This window comes from Stegostoma tigrinum, chromosome 42, assembly GCF_030684315.1.
Source record: "Stegostoma tigrinum isolate sSteTig4 chromosome 42, sSteTig4.hap1, whole genome shotgun sequence".
Taxonomy (NCBI): domain Eukaryota; kingdom Metazoa; phylum Chordata; class Chondrichthyes; order Orectolobiformes; family Stegostomatidae; genus Stegostoma; species Stegostoma tigrinum.
In genome coordinates, this window is record NC_081395.1 from 9735697 (window position 1) to 9757144 (window position 21448).

At 48.3% G+C, this 21448-nt stretch overlaps 1 protein-coding gene across 2 annotated transcripts in view; it reads left to right on the forward strand.

Annotated features, from left to right (window-relative positions):
- Positions 1-21448, forward strand: part of LOC125449256 (neurexin-2-like) — a 1112849-nt gene that overhangs the window by 97691 nt on the left and 993710 nt on the right. For both annotated transcript variants that reach the window (XM_059641436.1, XM_059641437.1), the window contains exon 3: positions 4051-4080. In XM_059641436.1, the coding sequence (XP_059497419.1) occupies positions 4051-4080 (30 nt within the window). The remainder of the gene's footprint in view (positions 1-4050; positions 4081-21448) is intronic.

The window sequence follows — 21448 nt, forward strand, 5'->3', positions numbered from 1 at the left end:
ACATTTTCAAATGGGTGTCATTATCACACCAGACTGTGAGCTGCACCCTCACCCAATAACAGAATTGTTACGGTGCATTCAGTCCATTCTGCCTGATTCTGTCCCCTAGTACCAGTCTCCTACCCTTTTTCCCATATCCCTGCCCACCATAACCATCCATCCCGTCCTGAAAGCCTCCATTGAACCTGCCTCCCCTACATTTCCAGGCATTGTACCCCACCCCCTAACCACTCGCTGGGTGGGACTGTTTTCCCTCTCCCTTTAAATCGACGCCCCACTCTTCCTCTTGTTCCTTTTCTGAGTGGGAGCAGTTTCTCCCTGTCTACTCTGTCCAGCGTCCCCACTCTCAGGGATTTTGAAAACCACTCTCAGATCTCCTTCTCTTGGCCTTCTCCTCTCCAAGGGTGGACAGTCCCCAACTTCTTCAATCTGTCTTCATCGCTGAAGCTTCTCAACCCTGGAGCCACTCTTGTTAATTCTCTCTGTACCCTCTCTCTCTCTCTCTCTCTCCAATGCATTCACATCTTTCCTGTAATGTAGCGTTGTAACTCGTGACGATACTCCAGCTGAGGTTTAACCAGCATCTTGTCTGAGTTCAGCATCAACTCCCTGCTCCTGGACTCTCTGTCCCTATGAATAAAGCCGAGGGCACTGTCTGCTTTATTAACTGCTGTCTGTATCTGTCCTGCCATCTTCAATGGTCTGTGCACCTATCACCCCGTTCTGTCTGCTCCTGCGCCCCCTTTGGAATTGCAACCACTATTTGATATTGTCTTTCAATGTTCTTCCTACAAAAGTGCCTCGCAACCTCATCTGCCACCTATCTGTCCACTCCACCAACTCATCAATCCCTTTTGCAGTTGCGCACTGTCCCCCGCATAGTTTACAGTTCTCCCATTTACTGTGAGGTTACTTGTTCATTTGAAATTTGATAGCTATCTCTTTGTGCTGTGTGAAACTGTTGAGGAGGCCTGAGGTACGGTTTAAAGATAAGAGATCTCGTTGTTCAGACAGCGATGGAGAGAATGCTTTTTTCCCCTCTCGGAGGCCTTTAGAATTCTGTACACCAGTGGAACAAGATCATTAGAGCCATTTGAGGATAAGTTGGAGAGATTTTTGACATGAGTTGAGGGTTTCAGAGGGTGCATAGTGACCCATGGAGGTGACAGCACAGTCAGGATCTTACTGGAGCATGCAACTGGGGAGGCAGCTCCCTTCTTAATTGGTGCTGTACACCCAATGTGCCATCTGTTCTTCTTTTGTGAGCGTGATTCTCTGTCTGAATCATACTTACTTCTCTGTAGACTCATGGTTCCTGAGAGATGCCTCACCCATTTTTGAGTGAAACGGCAGGCACTGTCTGGGAGATGGAAACCCGGACAGACTCCCATCCCAGTATCCGTGAGGATGAATGTTTGGTTTATCTAACAGTTTGGAACCGATCTAGCACTGTACCTCCATTGTCTTTGCTCAGAGAACCCAGTTCAACTTGGGTCCATGCCAGAGCCTTCGCCTCATGAATATTGGTGTGAGTTGGCATTTCCTGTTCCTAGAGCATGACATTTCCCAACCCTGACACGCCAAGTTTGATCAATTTCAATTCTAGCACAACATCAACTTGGCTTCCAAAACCACACACGGGGTGGACATTCTTTCAGTACATTAAAGAAAAATTGAGGGCTTTGATTGTCCTCCAGTTGTCAGGAAGAGCTGATGGGGTGACGATGATAGGTGGGAGCCGGTAGGGGATGAGGAAAGGTGAAGGGTTCAGTGGATGTGAAAGTTTAAGGACCACCCTACCGTGGCCAATGTCGGAGATACTTCATCTGGCAGTGGTGGATCTCTGGGAGAATCTATGTGAATGCGTGCTCACTTCCATTGTGTCCACAACCCACAGCAGAAGTATCACTTTGCCAGCTCTCTCTCCCTCCCTCCCTTACTCTCCCACTCCTCTCTGTCTCTTCCTTTCCCTTTCCCCTCTCTCTCTGTCTCCATCTCTCTCTTCCATCGTTCTTCTTTTCCACCTATCCCCCTCCCTCTCTCTGTCTCCACCACTCTCTCCACATCCACCTCCTTCTCTCCATCTCTTTCCCCTTTGTCTCTCTCCCTCTCCATTTCCGCCTCTCCCTCCCTCTATCTATCTCCACCTTTCTGCCTCTCTGTTTTTCGCTCTTGTCTCCCTCTGTGTCCCTTTCCACCTCTGCCTCCCTCTATCTGCACCTCTCACCTTCCCTCCATCTCTCTACCCTCTCCACCTTCTCCCTACCTCTCGTAAGATATTGTTGGTCAAATTTGAGGCAATGTTGGATACACAATAGGCAACAGACTGTCCCTTTGAATTTTAAGCCAGTTTGTCAGTCAGTAATGAGACAACAGTTCCAATGGTGAGATCGCAAGAGATGCAGATGATGGCGTCACACATAACACAGTATGATGCTTGGTCCTGACCCGAAGCATCAACTTTCCTGCTTCTCTGATTGGCCTCTGATACTGTTGTCCCAGCTCCATATTGTGTTATCACAGTTCCTTTGGTGATATATTAACTAAGCAGACAAGAGATGTGACTCTGGAAGGTGATTCGTTGATACCAGAGGATGAAGGGATGGTTGACACGGGGAGTACCTTGTTCTCGATGGCTAGTAAAGGCAGCTTTCAACTCTGATTCCTCAGAGCTAGGGAACTCTCCAACCCCCACTCACCGTCCATCTTCCCTGGTCCATCAGAGGACAGCTCCTCCACATCTCTGGGTACTTGTTGTGATATGCTTTATACTACAACTCAACGCCCTTGACCAACTTAGAAACCTTGCAGGAGGGAAGCAGGCCATTTGGCCCATCAAATCCAAACCACCCCTCAAAGGGCATCCTACCCAGGCCCAACCCATTATGTTGCATTTCCCATGGCTAACCCACTCAGCCTCACATCCCCAGACACTATGGGCAATTCAGAATGGCCAATCAACCCAAACCTGCAAAGCTTTGGATTTGGGAGGAAGTCAGAGCAAAATCACACAGACACAGGGAGAACGTGCAAACTCCACACAGACTGTCACCCCAAGGGGTAGAATTGAGCCCAGGTTCCCAGTGCTGTGAGGCAGCAGTGCTAACCACTGAACCACCGTGCCATCCCAGGTACAGGAAGAGGAACCTGGGATGATTAGCTCCTTCCTCTAGCTTGTGGTCCATTAGGGAGAGAGTCATTTCTTGGCCCTTTTTGAGCACTTGCCCAGATAAAGGGGGCACACGATGCCAACTCAGGAGTGCCAACTTGTGATGTCTTTCCCAGGACTGTTCAGAATCATTGCCGTTTAGAAGCTGGAGGGCGAAAATACACTTCTGGTTAATAAAGGGCAATAATTTCTTTGCGAAGCTCTCAAGCAAGTGCTGTGGTGAGGGCCAGTGGTAGTAGTGCTGGACCATTAATCCAGCGACTCAGGTAAATTCTGGGGACCTGGGTTCGAACCCTGCCAAGGCAAAAGGTGGAAAAAGAAACTGGAATTAAGAGTCTAATGATCAATTGATGTTGATTGTCAGGGAAACAAAATTCCCATCTGGTTCACTAATGCCCTTTCGGGAAGGAAGCTGCCATCATTACCTGGTCTGGGTCTACATGTGACTTCAGACCCACAGCAATGTGGTTGATGCTTAAGCTATTGTCTGGGCAATTAGGGATGGGACAATAAATGGGGCAACTAGCCCAGTGATCCTGTGAATGAATGAAAAGAAACGGCTGTGTTCTGGGAATTGTAGGGAAATTGCTGCTCCACACATGCGTGTGACATCCAAACTGAGACTGGGAACTTTTTCATTTGTGTTTCCGTGCCTTATTCCATGAACCGTTTTTTTTAAAAAATGCATTCAAAATGCTTTTTTTCCTCTCTCTCTCCCTCTCTCACTTTCTAAATATCTCATTTTAGTTCTGGCATCCACAGTTTGCCCTGTGCATGTCTGTCACAAGTAGACACTGTGATTGTGACAAAAGAAAAAAGTCGTTCTCCCGTGAGTTTTGATCCTTTTTTTTATTCTGTTAATTTTCTTTTCTTCCTTCAAGGTCCTGCTCACCTGATGCTAAACAGCCAAGGTATGACCTTTTTCTTTGCTTTGAGTTTAACCAGCCATTTCCCTTTCTGTTCTCTCTCTCTGTCTCTCTCTCTCTCTGTCTCTCTCTCTCTCTCTGTCTCTCTCACCACCTCCCCTCCATTACTGTTGAATCATGTCCTCTTTTAAGATTGGCTCAAGCCTGATACCATAGCTAGATTTTCTTGACCATGCCTGAGAATGAACCAAACACTTTTCCTTTTCGGGAATTCTTTCTGTCGAATGCGAGAAACTTGTCGATTTGCCGGTTTTGTTGCGATGCATTGTGGTATATGAGAATGCATGGACCAATTGGACGCGTGGGGAGTCTGGAGGGTGTTGTTTGGTTTAAGAGCTGTCCTAACTTCGAAATGGGCACACCTCGGCTTTTTGAAGCTGCAGCCGACAATGCATATTCCACTCTGTTAACTAATTCAACGATGGATTACTGTCAGGTATCCATAGAAATTCAATGCCTCCCTAACCCCTGTTTACCACGTGTGGTGCTGTCTTCAGCGTTAAGTGTACATCCATTGAAGTGAAGGTGGAGGGTATGCATTGAGTTTTTACTTGGTGGAACCATGGCGTGGTTGAGTTCGGAGTCATAAACCTGTGGGTATTTCACTCTGCAAATAAGTGTTAGCCTCAGTAAAGATTGGCTCCAGTTCTTTCCTTCACTGATTGGTTTTGCTGGAATATAATGCTAAGGCGTCAGTTTGCCTCCAACCAGCTCTTATGGCTCATTATCCCACAGTCGTATAAAGTTTATAAAGGAATGTAACTGGGCATGATGCACAATGAGGCTTGTTTAATCCCAATCTGTCATGCGCCCAGTAAAATATTCACCCACACAGCAGTCGCTACTAATGTAGAGACCCCATTTCTTTGACTGACTTAGAAACAAGATGTTGTTCTGAGGTTTGGATATCACATATTCAACCAAACAGCCTAACAATGGCAATCTAGGAACACTATAGTGAGTAACTCATCTCCTGAAACTCCCCAGAGACTGTCCACAATTGACAAGGCACAAGTCAGGAATTCTCCCAACTGTCCTCGATCATTGTAGCCCCAACAACACACAAGACGCTTGACACCATCCAGGACAAAGCAGCCCCCGCTTTGATTGGCACCACATCCACAAACATCCCACTCCCTCCACCCACCGACGCTCAGTCGCAGCAGTGTGTACCATCTACAGGACGCCCTGCAGCAACTCACAGAGGCTCCTTAGACAGCACCTTCCAAACCCACCACCACTTCCATCCAGAAGGACAAGGGGCAGCAGGTACATGGGAACACCACCCCCTGCAAGTTCCCCTCCGAGCCACTCCCCATCCCGACTGGGAAATATATCGGCCGTTCCTTCAGTGTCACTGGGTCAGAATCCTGGAATTCCCCCCTAAGAGGCATCGTGGGTCTACCCACAGCACACAGACTGCAGTAGTTCAAGAAGGCAGCACAGTCTCAAGGGGGCAATTAGGGACAGGGTATTTATATTATATAAATACTGGGCTCAGGCAGCAACGCCCATGTCCTATAAAATGAATTTTTAAAAAAGCAGCTTTGTTCTTTCTTTCCCATGTCTTCTTTTGTCCCTTTCGTTTTCTCATAGTTGGGAAAGCAGTTTGAGTTCAATCCTGACATTAACTATCTGAAAGATTTAACACAATGGGTTGTGGTGCTGTAAGGATTGGATTTCGCTGGGAAATGGAGCGAGGGCAAGAGTTCAGTGTGCGAGCCACAATCCAAATCGGTGGACTGCAGTCATCTGTTCGAACTGTCCCTCGTGCACCCCTTGGTGGACCAAGTGTTGCTGTTCCTTCCCTGGCCCAAAGCTCCCCCCGCTATCCCCCAGTAGAAGGTAGTATTTCCTGCTAAAGGTCGTGACCAGGGTCATCAATATGTGGAACAGTCACTGGATAGTGACGCTGCCAGTTAGTCATAGACTCATAGAGCTGTATGGCACAGAAGCAGGCCATTCTGTCCAACTCACCCATACCAATCTGATATCCTAAATTAATCTCGTCCCATTTGTCAGCATTTGGCCCGTATCCCTCTAAACCCTTCCTATCCATGTCCCCATCCAGATGCCTTTTAAATATTGCCATCGTACCAGCCCCCACCACTTCCTCTGGCAGCTCGTTCCATATACGCACCACCCTCTGTGTGAAAAAGTTACCCCTCAGGTCCCTTTTAAATCTTTCCCCTCTCACCTTAACCCATGCCCCTCTAGGTTTCCACTCTTCTACCCTGGGGAAAAAGACTTTATCCATGCCCCTCATGATCTTATAAACCTCTATAAGGCCACACCTCAGCCTCCAATGCGCCAGGGAATATAGCCCAAGTCTATTCAGCATCTCCCTATAAGCTCAAACCCTCCAACCTCAACATCTTTCTAAATCTTTTCTGAACTCTTTCAGGTTTCGTAACATCTTTCATGCAGCAGGGAGATCAGATTTGAACACAGTATTCCCAAAGTGGCCGAACTAACGTCCTGTACAGCTGCAACATGACCCTCCCAACTCCTGTACTCAATGCACTGACCAATGAATGCAAGCGTACCAAATGCCTTCCTCACTGTCCTCTTTAGTTACATCTTTCAAGGTACTATGAATGTGCACCCCAAGGTCTCTTTGTTCAGCAACACTCCCCAGACCCTACCATTAAGTGTATAAGCCCTGCACTTTCCAAAATACAGCACCTCACATTTATCTAAATTAAACTCCATCTGCAGACCAGGGTTTCGGCTCTAATTTGTCTTGCTGTCCCCTAGCAAAGACTAGGATGAGCTCACACTGATGGATGGGTACAAGTAGGCTGGGCATGGTTGGAGTAAAGAAAGGGCTGTTTTCCCTTTTATTCATTCGAAAGACAAAGATGTTGCTGGTTACGCCAGCATTGATTTCCCATCTCTAATTGTCCAGGAGGCAGTGAAGAGTCAACCACATTGCTGAGGGTCTAGGGTCACGTGTAGGCCAGGCCAGGTAAGGATGGCAGTTTCCTTCCCTAAGGGACATTAGTGAACCAGACGAAATATTTCAACAGTCGACAGTGGATTCATGGTCATCAATAGATTCTCAATTCCATATATTTATTGAATTCGAATTCCACCATCTGCCGTGGTGGGATTCGAACCCAGGTTCCTGGAACGTTACCTGGTCTCTGGATTAACAGTCTATCAATAATACTACTTGGTCACTAGGCTGAGGGCTTCAGAGGCAGATGAGCTGAGAAGGGGTGGAAGGATCAATATGGCAGAAGTGAAAGAGGCGTGATCACGAGTTTGAGTCTGTTGGGGTGAGAGGTGCCACCATAGAACTTGAGAAGTCATTTAGTGCATCATGAAAGACAGGGTCACTTCACATCAGCTTTGACTCAGCACGTCTCAATTTACGCACTACATACCATTCCAAATTTATACACTTATAGTGCCGTTGGGTAATGTAGAACGTTAACCTGCTATCAACAGGAAGAGGTCACATGCATGACTTTGATTTAGTATAACCCAAACTTGACGAGATCGAGCCTGGAATATTACATACGGTTCAGCTCTCTGTGAATTACACCAGGCGCAAACGCAGTAGATGTAGAGAGGATGTTATCTCATGTGGGATCATGCACCATCGTGTCAGGAAAATGGAGGGGGAAGGGCAGCAGATTTAAAACAGAGATGAGGAGGAAAGCCCACGCACACACGGGAAAAATGTGAAAACTCCACACAGACAGTTCCTGAGGCTAGAATCGAACCAGGTTCCTGATGCTGTGAGGCAGCGGTGCTAACCATCGACCACAGTGCTACCCTCTGGGTGTCCAGTTTCCTCTCACAGTTCAGGCATGTGCAGGTTAGGGTGGATTGGCAGTGCTAAATTGCCCCATAGTGCCCAGGGATGTACAGGTTAGGGTGGGTTGGCCGTGCTAAATTGTCCCATAGTGCCCAGGGATGTGCACGTTTGGGTGGATTGGCCATGCTAAATTGTCCCATAGTGTCCAGGGATGTGCGGATTAGGGTGGATTGGCCGTGCTAAATTGTCCCATAGTGTCCAGGGATGTGCGGATTAGGGTGGATTGGCCGTGCTAAATTGTCCCATAATGCCCAGGGATGTGCAGGTCAGGGTGGATTGGCCGTGCTAAATTGTCCCATAGTGTCCAGGGATGTGCGGATTAGGGTGGATTGGCCGTGCTAAATTGTCCCATAGTGCCCAGGGATGTACGGGTTAGGGTGGATTGGCCGTGCTAAATTGCCCCGTAGTGCCCAGGGATGTGCAGGTTAGGGTGGATTGGCCGTGCTAAATTGTCCCTTAGTGTCCAGGCATGTGCCGGCTGGACGGTTTAATCATGGGGAACTTGGGGTTAGGGTGGGATGTTCTTTCAGGGGCTTGGTACATATTTGATGGGCCAAATGGCCTCTTTCTGCTCTGTCAAGATTCTGTGAGGACACAACAGTGAGTGAATTTATTGAAAAGTTCTCTGCTTGCTGGACAGCAGGGTTAATTGCTGTCTGCACCCTTTGCCTCAGAGTTAAATTTACTGCTACTGCGTGATTTTAATTTGGGGGGACTTTTTCAGGAATGTGATCTGTAGCTAGCGGAGTGCCACAGGGATCAGTGCTGGGGCACAATCATTTACGAAGTATATACGTCAAGACATGGAGGAGGAAAGAGACTGTCCTATTGTTAAGTTTGCAGATGACACTACAATAGGTAGGATAACAGGCTGTGAAGTTAACATAAGAAGTTTTCAGAGGGATATAGACCGCATAAGGGAGAGGCTCTTGGAACATTATGCGAGAAAGTGTGAGGCCGCACACTTTTGCAGGACAAATAGAGGAGCTGAATGTTATTTAAATGGAGAAAGACTGCAGAAAGCTACAGCACAGTCTGAGTTGGGAGTCCTTGTCCATGAATCACAAGGTCAGTTGATTATAAGGAAGGCAAATGGAATGTTGGCTTTTATTTCAAAGGGAGTGGAGAATACAAATAGAGTGGGCTTGCTAAAGCAACACAAGGCGCCATTTAGATCACAAAATACTGTGAAGAATTTTGGACCCCATATCTATGCAAAGTTAGACTGGTATCGGAGGCAGTCTGGAGAATGTTCACTTGGCTGATGCCAGGTATGGAGGGACTATCATATCAGGAGAGGTTGAGTAGATTGTGCCTGTACTCATTGGAGTTTAGAAGAGCGAGAGGTGACCTTATTGGAACGTACTAGAGTCATGGAAGACTTGACAGGGTAGATGCAGTGAAGTTGTTTCCCTTTGTGGGAGATTCTAGATCCAGAGGGCTCCTGTACAAAGGCTACTATCCTGTCACAGGGTCACCATTTATTCATACATGGAGAACCCTTGACACTGATCCAGCTTTCTCAGAGCCGGCTCTCAGAATGAGCAGAACTCCTGGCACTCCTGTTTATATCTGTCAGTCGGGGCTTCCTGATTTGACCAGATTGACAGCCCCAATCAGGGAACTCATACCCTATGAGGGCCATCTGGCTGATCTTATTACAATCAATACACCCTTGCCCCATGAGTCCTGACCCCTGAGGTAAACTGTGTCTCCTGCTTATCAGAATCATGTGTCTGGCTTAGGTGTTCCGAATGCTGTTTTACGCTCCCTTACCCCAGGTCTGGGAAGATCAGATTAACCTGGTACGGAATCTTCTCCCCCATAACCAACTCTGCTGGAGATGTCCCTATAGTTGCATAAGGACTGGCCCTATAATCAAATAGGAACCCTCAACAACTTCTCTTTTGACTCCTCCCACTTCCTACAGACGAAGGGGGTGGCCATGGGCACCCGCATGGGCCCCAGCTATGCCTGCCTCTTTGTAGGTTACGTGGAACAGTCCCTCTTCCGCACCTACACAGGCCCCAAACCCCACCTCTTCCTCCGGTACATCGATGACTGTATCGGCGCCGCCTCTTGCTCCCCAGAGGAGCTCGAACAGTTCATCCACTTCACCAACACCTTCCACCCCAACCTTCAGTTCACCTGGGCCATCTCCAGCACATCCCTCACCTTCCTGGACCTCTCAGTCTCCATCTCAGGCAACCAGCTTGTAACTGATGTCCATTTCAAGCCCACCGACTCCCACAGCTACCTAGAATACACCTCCTCCCACCCACCCTCCTGCAAAAATTCCATCCCCTATTCCCAATTCCTCCGCCTCCGCCGCATCTGCTCCCACGATGAGGCATTCCACTCCCGCACATCCCAGATGTCCAAATTCTTCAAGGACCGCAACTTTCCCCCCACAGTGATTGAGGATCCCCCTCGTTCTCACACACCACCCCACCAACCTCCGGATACAACGCATCATCCTCCGACACTTCCGCCATCTACAATCCGACCCCACCACCCAAGACATTTTTCCATCCCCACCCCTGTCTGCTTTCCGGAGAGACCACTCTCTCCGTGACTCCCTTGTTCACTCCACACTCCCCTCCAACCCCACCACACCCGGCACCTTCCCCTGCAACCGCAGGAAATGCTACACTTGCCCCCACACCTCCCCCCTCACCCCTATCCCAGGCCTCAAGATGACATTCCACATTAAGCAGAGGTTCACCTGCACATCTGCCAATGTGGTATACTGCATCCACTGTACCCGGTGTGGCTTCCTCTACATTAGGGAAACCAAGCGGAGGCTTGGAGACTGCTTTGCAGAACACCTCCGCTCAGTTCACAACAAACTACTGCACCTCCCAGTCGCAAACCATTTCCACTCCCCCTCCCATTCTTTAGATGACATGTCCATCATGGGCCTCCTTCAGTGCCACAATGATGCCACCCGAAGGTTGCAGGAACAGCAACTCATATTCCGCCTGGGAACCCTGCAGCCATATGGTATCAATGTGGACTTCACCAGTTTCAAAATCTCCCCTTCCCCGACTGCATCCCTAAACCAGCCCAGTTCGTCCCCTCCCCCCACTGCACCACACAACCAGCCCAGCTCCTCCACTCCACCCACTGCATCCCAAAACCAGTCCAACCTGTCTCCGCCTCCCTAACCTGTTCTTCCTCTCACCCATCCCTTCCTCCCACCCCAAGCCGCACCCCCATCTACCTACTAACCTCATCCCACCTCCTTGACCTGTCCGCCTTCCCTGGACTGACCTATCCCCTCCCTACCTCCCCACCTATACTCTCCTCTCCACCTATCTTCTTTTCTCTCCATCTTCGGTCCGCCTCCCCCCTCTCCCTATTTATTCCAGAACCCTCACCCCATCCCCCTCTCTGATGAAGGGTCTAGGCCCGAAACGTCAGCTTTTGTGCTCCTGAGATGCTGCTGGGCCTGCTGTGTTCATCCAGCCTCACATTTTGTTGAATAGGAACTAGGGCGGTTTGGTATCTAGTGAAGCTGTGGGCTGTTTTTTTTTATGTCTTCCTTCAAAGTCTGGTCTGCTCCTTCTGCCAGACCATTGGTTGATGGATGGTTGGAGCTGTCCTTAAATGTCGAATACCATTCGATTTTAGGAAATACTGAAATTCCTTGCTGGTAAATGTTGGCGTAGTATCTATGACCAGCACTCCTGGCAATCAGTGCATTACTGTCATCCCAGTATTTGACAAGTGGACTCTATGCATGCCCGCCACTTTGAGTGTGCGCCTACAATGACTAAGAACGTTGATCCCTTGAAAGGACCTGCATAGCCAATGTGTAACTGAGTCCAGGGTTTGCTTGACCATTCCCACCAATGTGGGGAACTGCTGGTGGTAATTTTTGTCCTCATTGGCACTGCCCCCACCATCCTATATCCAGTCCTGGCAACCAGACATAATCTTTCACCAAAAGATTATGCAGTGACCTTCGCTCAGAACAATCAGTCATGCTCCCTATAATATTATGCTGTCCTGTACTGTGACCTTGTCCCTCTGGGTCCAGAAAGCTTTCATTAGCTACGGGTGGCACTGTGGTTCAGGGGTTGGCACTGCTGTTTCGGTGTCATGTGAGACCCACGTTCGATTCCACCCTCGGGCGCCTGTCTGTGTGGAGTTTGCACATCTCTCCCCTTGTCTGCTTGGGTTTCCATTGGTGCTGTGGTTTCCTCCCATGGTCCAAATTTAGGGTGGATTGGCCGTGCTAAATTGCCCCATGGTGCCCAGGGATGTGCAGATTCGGGTGGGTTGGCCATGCTAAATTGCCCCATAGTGCCCAGAGATGTGCGGGTTAGGGTGGATTGGATGTGCTAAACTGTCCCATAGTGCCCAGGGATGTGCGGGTTAGGGTGGATTGGCCGTGCTAAATTGCCCCATAGTGCCCAGAGATGTGCGGGTTAGGGTGGATTGGCCGTGCTAAATTGTCCCATAGTGCCCAGGGATGTGCGGGTTAGGGTGGATTGGCCGTGCTAAATTGCCCCATAGTGCCCAGGGATGTGCAGGTTAGGGTGGGTTGGCCGTGCTAAATTGCCCCATAGTGCCCAGGGATGTGCGGGTTAGGGTGGATTAGCCGTGCTAAATTGTTCCCAGAGAAGTGTGGGTTAGGGTGGATTGGCCGTGCTAAATTGCCCCATAGTGCCCAGGGATGTGTGGGTTAAGGTGGATTGGCTGTGCTAAATTGTCCCCTAGTGCCCAGAGATGTGCGGGTTAGGGTGGATTGGCAGTGCTAAATTGCCCCATAGTGCCCAGAGATGTGCAGGTTAGGGTGGACTGGCCGTGCTAAATTGTCCCATAGTTCCCAGGGATGTGCGGGTTAGGGTGGATTGGCCGTGCTAAATTGTCCCATAGTGCCCAGGGATGTGCAGGTTAGAGTGGGTTGGCCGTGCTAAATTGTCCCATAGTGCCCAGGGATGTGCGGGTTAGGGTGGATTGGCCGTGCTAAATTGTCCCATAGTGCCCAGAGATGTGCAGGTTAAGGTGGATTGGCCGTGCTAAATTGTCCCATAGTGCCCAGGGATGTGCAGGTTAGGGTCGATTGGCCGTGCTAAATCACCCATAGTGCCCAGTGATGTGCAGGCTAGGGTGGATTGGCCGTGCTAAATTACCCGTAGTGCCCAGGGATGTGCAGGGTAGGGTGGATTGGCTGTGCTAAATTGCCCCATAGTGCCCAGAGATGTGCAGGTTAGGGTGGATTAGCCATGGTAAAAGCAAGGTGAGTCTGTGTGGCATGTTCTTCAGAGGAGCAATGTAGACGAGACAAGCTGAATGGCCTGGCATACTTTAGGAATACCGTGACAGGAGGCAAAACAAGGTGATGCTTCCACAACTCACAGTTGAAGTGCAGGGGCAAATTTGGAAGATGAAGGATGTGTGACGGGAAGAGGGAGTCTGACAAAGCCCCAACAATCTATTTTTTGAAGAAGAAATGAGTTGCATTATTGGCCTGGCTGAGCACTACTGAGCCAGCCTGTCCCCTGTTCTTCAGACGCGCGGTATGGATCTATTGGGCCGAATGGCCTGTTTCCATACTGTGGGGATTCTATGCTTCTATTTGCTCTTTCCTAATCACCCAGAGGTATCTGGGGTCAGAGCGGGAAAGGATAATTGGTTTCATAACATACATGACCATTTTTCCTGGGGCGTAGGAGGTCAAGGAGATGGCCTTAAAGAGGTTTATAAAATCATGAGGGGCATAGGTAAGGTGAATGGCAGCTGCCTTTTCCCTTAGGGTGGGGCATTTCAAGAGTGTTGGACATATTTTAAAGGTGAGGGGGGGAAAGGTCATGGTGGGTCATCTCAGCCCCCAGGTGGCCTAACTCTAGAGTCTGTACCCTGGGTTCGAGGTTTCCCAGCCAAGGCAAAAGCATTTTGTTGGCTTTGTGTGGGTTTTGAGAAAACCGTTTCTTTGAACATCAAGTAGCTCAGCCTCATTGGGCTCACTTCCCCACCTCGTCAAACGACTGAATCCAAAATGTGTGGGAGGCTGTCCAGGTTGGGCCATTGAGTAGATCCAAGGATGAGGTGGACAGGTTTTTAATCAGGAAGCGGAATTGAGGGGAAAAGGCAGGAAAATGGATCATCCATAATCTCATTGAATGGCGGAGCAGTCTCATTGGGCTGAATAGCCTACTTCTGATATCTTATGGTTAGTTGACTGGTGTGTACTAATAAGAGGAGGAACTTGACTTACATAAGCTGGTGTAGTTTATCGCGTAGCTATGATTCATGGTAACCCGATGGGCATAATTACAGCTCTCAGCCTTTCACTTCAGGCCCTTTATGCAAGAATAACTGTGTCTCCAGCTAAAGGCTCTGACACCTCATCAGGTTGCGTGGAGCTCGCATCACTTTGACATTATCTCAAAGAAAATAAAAAAAAGGATTGCAAATGCTGGAAATTTGATGCGAAAAACCAGAACGTGCTGGAGAAACTCTGCAGAGCGTCGCAGCGAAGAGAGAGAGAGCAGAGTTAATGGCTCTGGATCCAGTGACCTTCCTTCGGAACGTTAGCTGTGTTTCTTTTTCCACAGATGCTGCCGGACCTGCTGGGTTTCTCTAGCACTCTCTGCTTTCGGTTTCAACTTTATCCCGTTCGGTAGCACTATCCAATATTGGTCTTGACCCAAAACCTAACCAGACTAGCCCATGTACAACTGTGCCCACAAGAGCAGGGCAGAAGCAACGAGTAACTTGCCTGCCCCATTGACAAGGCACAAGTCAGGAGTGCAATGGATACCCTCTACTTGCTTTGGATGGGGGCGGCTCCAACAACATTGAAGAAGCTTGCACCATCTAGGACAGTGCGACGCCCGTACTGAGGGGCATGGGCACAAATATTACTTGCCATCATTGAGGTGAGCCTGGAAACTGACCTCACATACCGGCTGGCGTCTGGGAGATTGTTTACGAATGGAACGAAGCACTGGGGCAAACCATTTGATGAGAAATGACTTTTGACCAGACGGAACATCTTTGACGAATCAGCTGAAGGTGCCTATGCTGAGGTAGCTTTGTGAACTCAGCCTAAAAGCATTGGCTATGGTGTGTACTCCTGTCATTGCCTGTGAATGACCAAGGAATGACAAACTAGTTGTAAAATCGTCATCATTAGCGGTCCCTCGCGGACGAGAGTGACTCCCTGTCCCCTCTCAGGGTGAGTCCGCAGGTGTCTGTACAGACCGATGCTGCTACCACAGGCTCTGATACACTTGGGGCAGAAGGGGGTTGTGGGAAGAGGGTAGCAGGGTGTTGGCGTGGCAGCACGCTCCTTACGCTGTTTTTGCCTGGCTTCCGCTTTTTCCCGACGGCAATTCCCATGCCATCCCAGATGCTTATCCTCCACTTTAGACCAGTGACTCCTGCGTGTCTGTGGGACTGCTGCACTTCCCCAGTGAGGCCCTTGTGGGTATCCCTGAAGCATCGGAGGACAGTGCTGTAGAAAAGGACCATCAGTTCAGTTTCATGCATTGAATATGTGACAACTCTTTATATCTTCCGTCCCTTCCCATTAGCCGCACTCATTTGGGCTGATTTAAATACAAAAGGAACCATTTTACATCTAATCGTTCTGAAGGGATTATAGCATTCATCACCGTCGCATTAAGGATTACCTCATTAACTGGCATTCACAGATAGATGGTTTGGCTTTGGCATTGCTGTCTCGCTGTGCAACAGAGCACATTGTACTGCATCCTGTCGAGAAAACCCCTCAAAACCTGTTAAGGCTTTCTCTTCGTCCCGGCCAGGTCAAGGGAATCAAAGGCACGCAGGACATGATTGACTTTGAGGAGATTGGGCACATGGTGAAGGAAAGTGAGGAGCAGGAGAAGGTTATTCAGCCTTATTCCTAAATGGACTATCCCGTATCCTTGTACTGTGACAGTCCTGATCCATGACTCCTTGGTTATTGGGAATACCCTTCCTGTATTGACCCTTTCATAGAGCCATTGAGTCACAGAGATGTACAGCATGGAAACAGACCCTTCGGTCCAACTCGTCCATCCGACCAGATATCCTAAATTAACCCAGTCCCACTGGGCAGCATTTGGCCCATATCCCTCTAACCCTTCCTGTTCATATACCCATGCTGTATTTGTGCCAGCCTCCACCACTTCCTCTGGCAGTTCATTCCATGCACGCACCACCCTCTGGGGTGAAAAAGTTGCCCCTCAGGCCCCTTTTAAATCTTTCCCCTCTCACCTTAAACCTATGCTTTCATAGCCTGGGGAAAAGACCTTGGCTTTTCACCCTTTCCATGATTTTATAAACCTCTATAAGGTAACCCCTCAGCCTCCGACCCTCCAGGGAAACTAGCCCTACAGCCCTCTCCCTACAGCTCAAACCTCTGAGAGTTTTATTGACTTCGATGAGATTCACTCTCACCTCCCACTACCTTCATTCTTATGAACTCTAGTTGTAGCCATGATGTGGATATGCCAGTGTTTTACTGGGTTTTATTGGACAAAATCAGAAGTCACTTGATCCAGGTTATAGACCAACAGGTTTGTTTGAAATCTCAAACTTTCGGAGCCTTGATTCTTCTTCATCAGGTGACTTCACCTAGTTTCACTTGATTTCTGACTTTGTAAACTCTGGTGAAAGTAGCGCTAACCGATCCAATTTCTCTTCCTACGACAATCCTGCCATCCCAGGTATCATGTTCATTCAGGACCAACAGCAGCAGTGCATTATTTCCATGGAGAAAGTCTGCGGGATTTTGCAGTGCAGAGGAATCTGGGTGACCTGGTGCATGAGTCACAAAACGTTAGCTTGCAGGCATAACGAGTGGCTAGGGATTTTGGAATGTTAGAAATGGAAAGTGGTCATTTCTTGCAAGGGGAAAAATTGAGATGGCTTGCTCCAGTTGTATAGGGCCTTGGCGGTGGCACATCTGGAGTTGATTCCATTGTTCTGATTTGATTTATTATTGCGACATGCATCTAGGTACAGTAAAAAGTTTGGTTTTGCAAGCCGTACAGGCAGATTGTACCGTACAAAGTGCATTATGGTCATAGAACATAGCAGAGCATACAAAATCACGGTCACAAAGAAGGTGCAAAAAGTGCGAGAGGTCTCAGTACATGTGCTTGGATATGAACGTGTTCGAAGAAGTTCAGAGACGGATCTCTTGACTCATCCCTGGGATGTGGGTGATGGGGTGTAGCTGGGAGCGTATCTAACTGGAGTTGAGAAAAATTAGAGGGTAAGCTTATTGGAACATATGAGATCCTGGGAGGATTTGGCAGGGTGGACATTGAAGTGCTTTCCCTCATGAGACCGTAAGAAATAGGAAGGAGAATAGGCCATTCAGCTTTTTAGATTGTTAAAATATCTTTTCAGGCAGAGGTGGATCCTTGACCGTTGTGGGAGTAGGGATGATGGGGTGGCAGATTGGGTTGTTGACTGGTGTGGTTTGGACCGGTGTCATCAGGCATGAGATGGGGATAGTGCAGTTCACTTCCCCATCTGACTGGGGTGGATTTGGAAGCCTGCCTTCTTGCCCCAAACCATTCTCAGATTGCAGTCACGGTCTATAAAACCTTGGAGAAACACAGAGAGCCTAGGAAGCAGAATTTCTTCACCCAACAGTGAAGAGAGCAACCTCTGTGTTCCTTTTATTCACTTGTGGGATGCGGATGTTGCTGGCTGGATCCAGCATTTAGCACCCTGTCCCTAATTTCCCCCTTGAGAACATGGTGGTGAGCTGCCTTCTTGAACTGCTGCCATTCTATTTTTTTTCAACTCATGTACGGAATAAGGGCAACACTGGCTAGATCAGTATTTTATTGCCTGTCCCTAATTACTCACCGGGCAGTTAACAGTCAACCACAATGCTGTGGGTCTGGAGCCGCGTATAGTCCCAGACCAGATAAGGTTGGCAGTTTCCTTCCCAAAAGGACATTGGTGAACCCGATGGGAAGCAAAAACAGGAATTGCTGGAAAAGCTCAGCAGGTCTGGCAGTTTCAGATTGCTACTTACAGATGCTGCCAGACCAGCTGAGCTTTAGCAGCAATTTTTGAGTTTGATTTATAACATCCACAGGTCTTTGGGTTTTTTTTTAAATTTAGTAGTGAACCAGATGGGTTTTGTTAACAGTCAACAATGGATTCGTGGTCATCATTAAACTCTTAATTCAAATTCAAACTTCTGCTTTGGCAGGACTGGGACCGAGGTCCCTCAGAACATTCCCTAGGTCTCGAGATTAGCCATCCAGTAAACAATACCATGAGGCCATCAACTCCCTTATGCAGTGTAGAGGCACCCGCACAGTGCCCTTAGGGAGAGAGTTCCAGAATTTTGACGCAGTGACTCTGACAGAATAGCCAATGTATTTCTAATTTGGGAACAGTATGTCTTCACCCAGGGAGCAGAGAGAATGTGGACTTGCTCCCACTGGGAGTGGTTGAGGTGAATCCTATTGATGTATCTAAGGAGATAGAGGAAGTTGGATAAAGACACGAGGTGAGGGAGGTGAATAATCACACGAGGTGGGGTATAGGTGGGTTGTAGCAGAGAGATGGGGTGATGGGGAGATAAATCCAACAGTTCAGGCAGTATCAGCGGGAAGAGGAATGGTTTTTAATGTTGTCAGAGATAATAAAATGTGAGGCTGGATGAACACAGCAGGCCCAGCAGGTCTTGGCCCGAAACGTCAGCTTTTGTGCTCCTGAGATGCTGCTGGGCCTGCTGTGTTCATCCAGCCTCACATTTTATTATGGTTTTTAATGTTGTTGCCCACAGTGCTCCAGTTCCATTGATTAGATTTATTGCTGTCACATGTACCTAAGTACAGTGAAAGCTTTCGTTTTGCTTGCAGTTCAGGTGGAACATACCATGCACTGATGTACTGGGGTAGTAGAACAGAGCAAAATACAAGGTTACAGCTGCAGAGAAGGTGCATGAAGTGCGAGATCAGCATTAAATTTAAAAATTGAGAGATCTACTCAGAAGTCTGGTAACAGCGGGGAAGAAGCTGATCTTGAATCTGCTGGTTTAAGCTCTTGTGTCTTCTGCCTGAGGGAAGAGGTTGGAAGAAATTATAACCAGGGTTGCGGGGGCAGGGCTGGTTTGATTAGGTGCGGCACAGTGGCTCCGTGGTTAACACTGCTGCCTCACAGCGCCAGGCAGCTGGGTTCAATAATTCTGTGTTGGCTGCCTTCCTAAGCCATTGAGAAGTATAGATAGAGTCAGTGGATGAAGGGTTGGCTTGTGTGATGGACTGGGCTGTGCTCACGATAGGAAACGGGCTCATACTTGCAGCTCATTGCTGCTGTGTACAATATTGAAGACACACCTTACGGGAGGCTTTGTCTATTGATTCTGTCAGTGCTGTTCCATTCGCAATGGAACGCCCACAAGTCTAAACACTGCTGGACACAAGGGAGCAGTCAAAGCTCTTGAGAAATTGAGCTCTTCGTCCTAGCCAGAGCGACAGTAATGTGGCTGTTGATTTATTTGCCAAGCTGGTTTGTAGACGTTTCAGCACCATGCTAGGTAACATCATCAGTGTGCCTCCAATGAAGCATTTTTGGTCTGTCCTCCTTGTTATTTATGTGGGTCTGGTCAGATGCTGTGGTTTGTCTCATTTCCGGTTCTGCTTCGTAGTGGGTGATATACCCGGTCCAATTCCACATGTTTGTTGATGGAATTCTGGGTTAAGCACCTGGCCTCTGGGAGTTCCCATGTGCGCCTTTGGTTGGCTTGTCCAAGGATGGTTGCGTTGTCTCAGTCGAATTGGTGGCCTGTTTGTCCGAGTGTATAGAAATGAGTGAAGGTTGGTCATGTCTCTTGGTAGCTGGTTGGCGCTCATGTACCCTGATAGCTAGTTTTCTCCTGGTCTGTCCAATGCAACGTTTATGGCATTCCTTACGTGGGATTTTATATATAACATTAGTCCTGCTAGTGATGGGCATGGGATCCTTTGTTCTTGTCAGTAGTTGTCATAATGTAGCTGTGGGTTTGTGCGCTGCCGCAGTTCCCAGTGGTTGAACTAGCCTAGTGGATATCTGTGATACTTTCTTGCTGTATGGCAGGGAGACTAGTGTGTCTTCCTGCTGTTGCCTGTTGAGTAAGTACCGACAGATTACGTTTCTCTGGATAGCTGTTGTTTTTAAGGACGCTGTGGGGGTGTTCTTTTTCGGCTTTGCACACTTCTGGGGTGCTGCAGTGTGTTTTGGCTCTTTTGAACTATGTTCTGTTGCAGGAACAAACGCAGAAGTCGCTGGAAAAGCTCAGCAGGTCTGGCAGCATCCGTAAAGTAAAAAGATCAGAGTTAACGTTACGGGTCCAGTGACCCGTCCTCAGAACTGACACAGCTCCGTTTGTAGGTTATGAGGTGCTTGCTGTTGGAGTTAAGTGTTTGGTCCGTATGGGTAGCCTTCCTATATTGGCTGGTCTGGAGCTCAACATCAGCCCTTCATTCAACCATTACTTCCAGAAATGGGAGTCAGTGTTGTTATCCTCTTCCTTGGTGACTTGTATGCCGGAGAAGATGTTGTTGATGAGTTGGTGAGTTTCCTCCACTTTTGTATTTGATAATGACAATTGTGTCATTCACACAGTGGATGCACAGTTTTGACTGGAAGGGCTGTCCGTTCTAGTCTTTGCATTTACTGCTTTGGCTATAAGTCCCAATATGATCCCATGGGTGTTCTGTTGACACGACAACCTCACCCCACAGCCCGAGCTGCAAATCTCAAAGACTTGAAAGAGCTCCAGAATCTTGACAGCTGACAGCAGAGTGACTTCTGCACTTTTTTCCAAAGCAGAGTGCTTTTTCTGGATGTGTTTCTTGAAGAGAATAGGATCACTGTAACAGTTTTTCAGTTCGCCACGATCAGAAAGACTCAATAGCATGGTGGACTGCGTCGCACGCAAATTGAGGTGAGCCCTGTTGTGGCTGTGGGTGATTTCACTCTCTTTTTCAGATTCAGGGCAAGGGATTCGCAGTTGGGGGAGGAGAATTTTGAAATGGAGAAACTGGAGTATGAAAGAGGACATCTTTAATGTGCCTCACATTCTTTGCCTTTATGGGTCTGGGGAGCTGAGCTACCCTGAGCAGGCATGTCTTCAAGCACTTTGAGGGCTCGATGGGATAGATAAGATCATACCACACAAGACCAGATTTGGGCCATTCGGCCGGTTGACTCTGCTCTGCCTTTCGATGGGATCGTGGATGATTTGATTCTGATTAAACACCCTCAACTCCACTTTCCTGCCTTTTTGCCTCAATTCTCCTTCCTGATTAAAAATCTCTTACCTCAGCGTTAAATCTGCTCGATGATCCAAGTCTCCACAGCCCTTGGTGGTAAAGAATTCCCAATAGCCCTATCTATTTCCATCACCTCCTACTGCCCATCAATCCCAATAACCGTCTCCAACTCCTACATCCCCTCCCTATCTCTGCCACTTCCAACTTCTACACCCCTTCCCTATCTCTGTAACCTCCTCCAGCCCCTACACCCCCTTCCCTATCTCTGTCACCTCCTCCA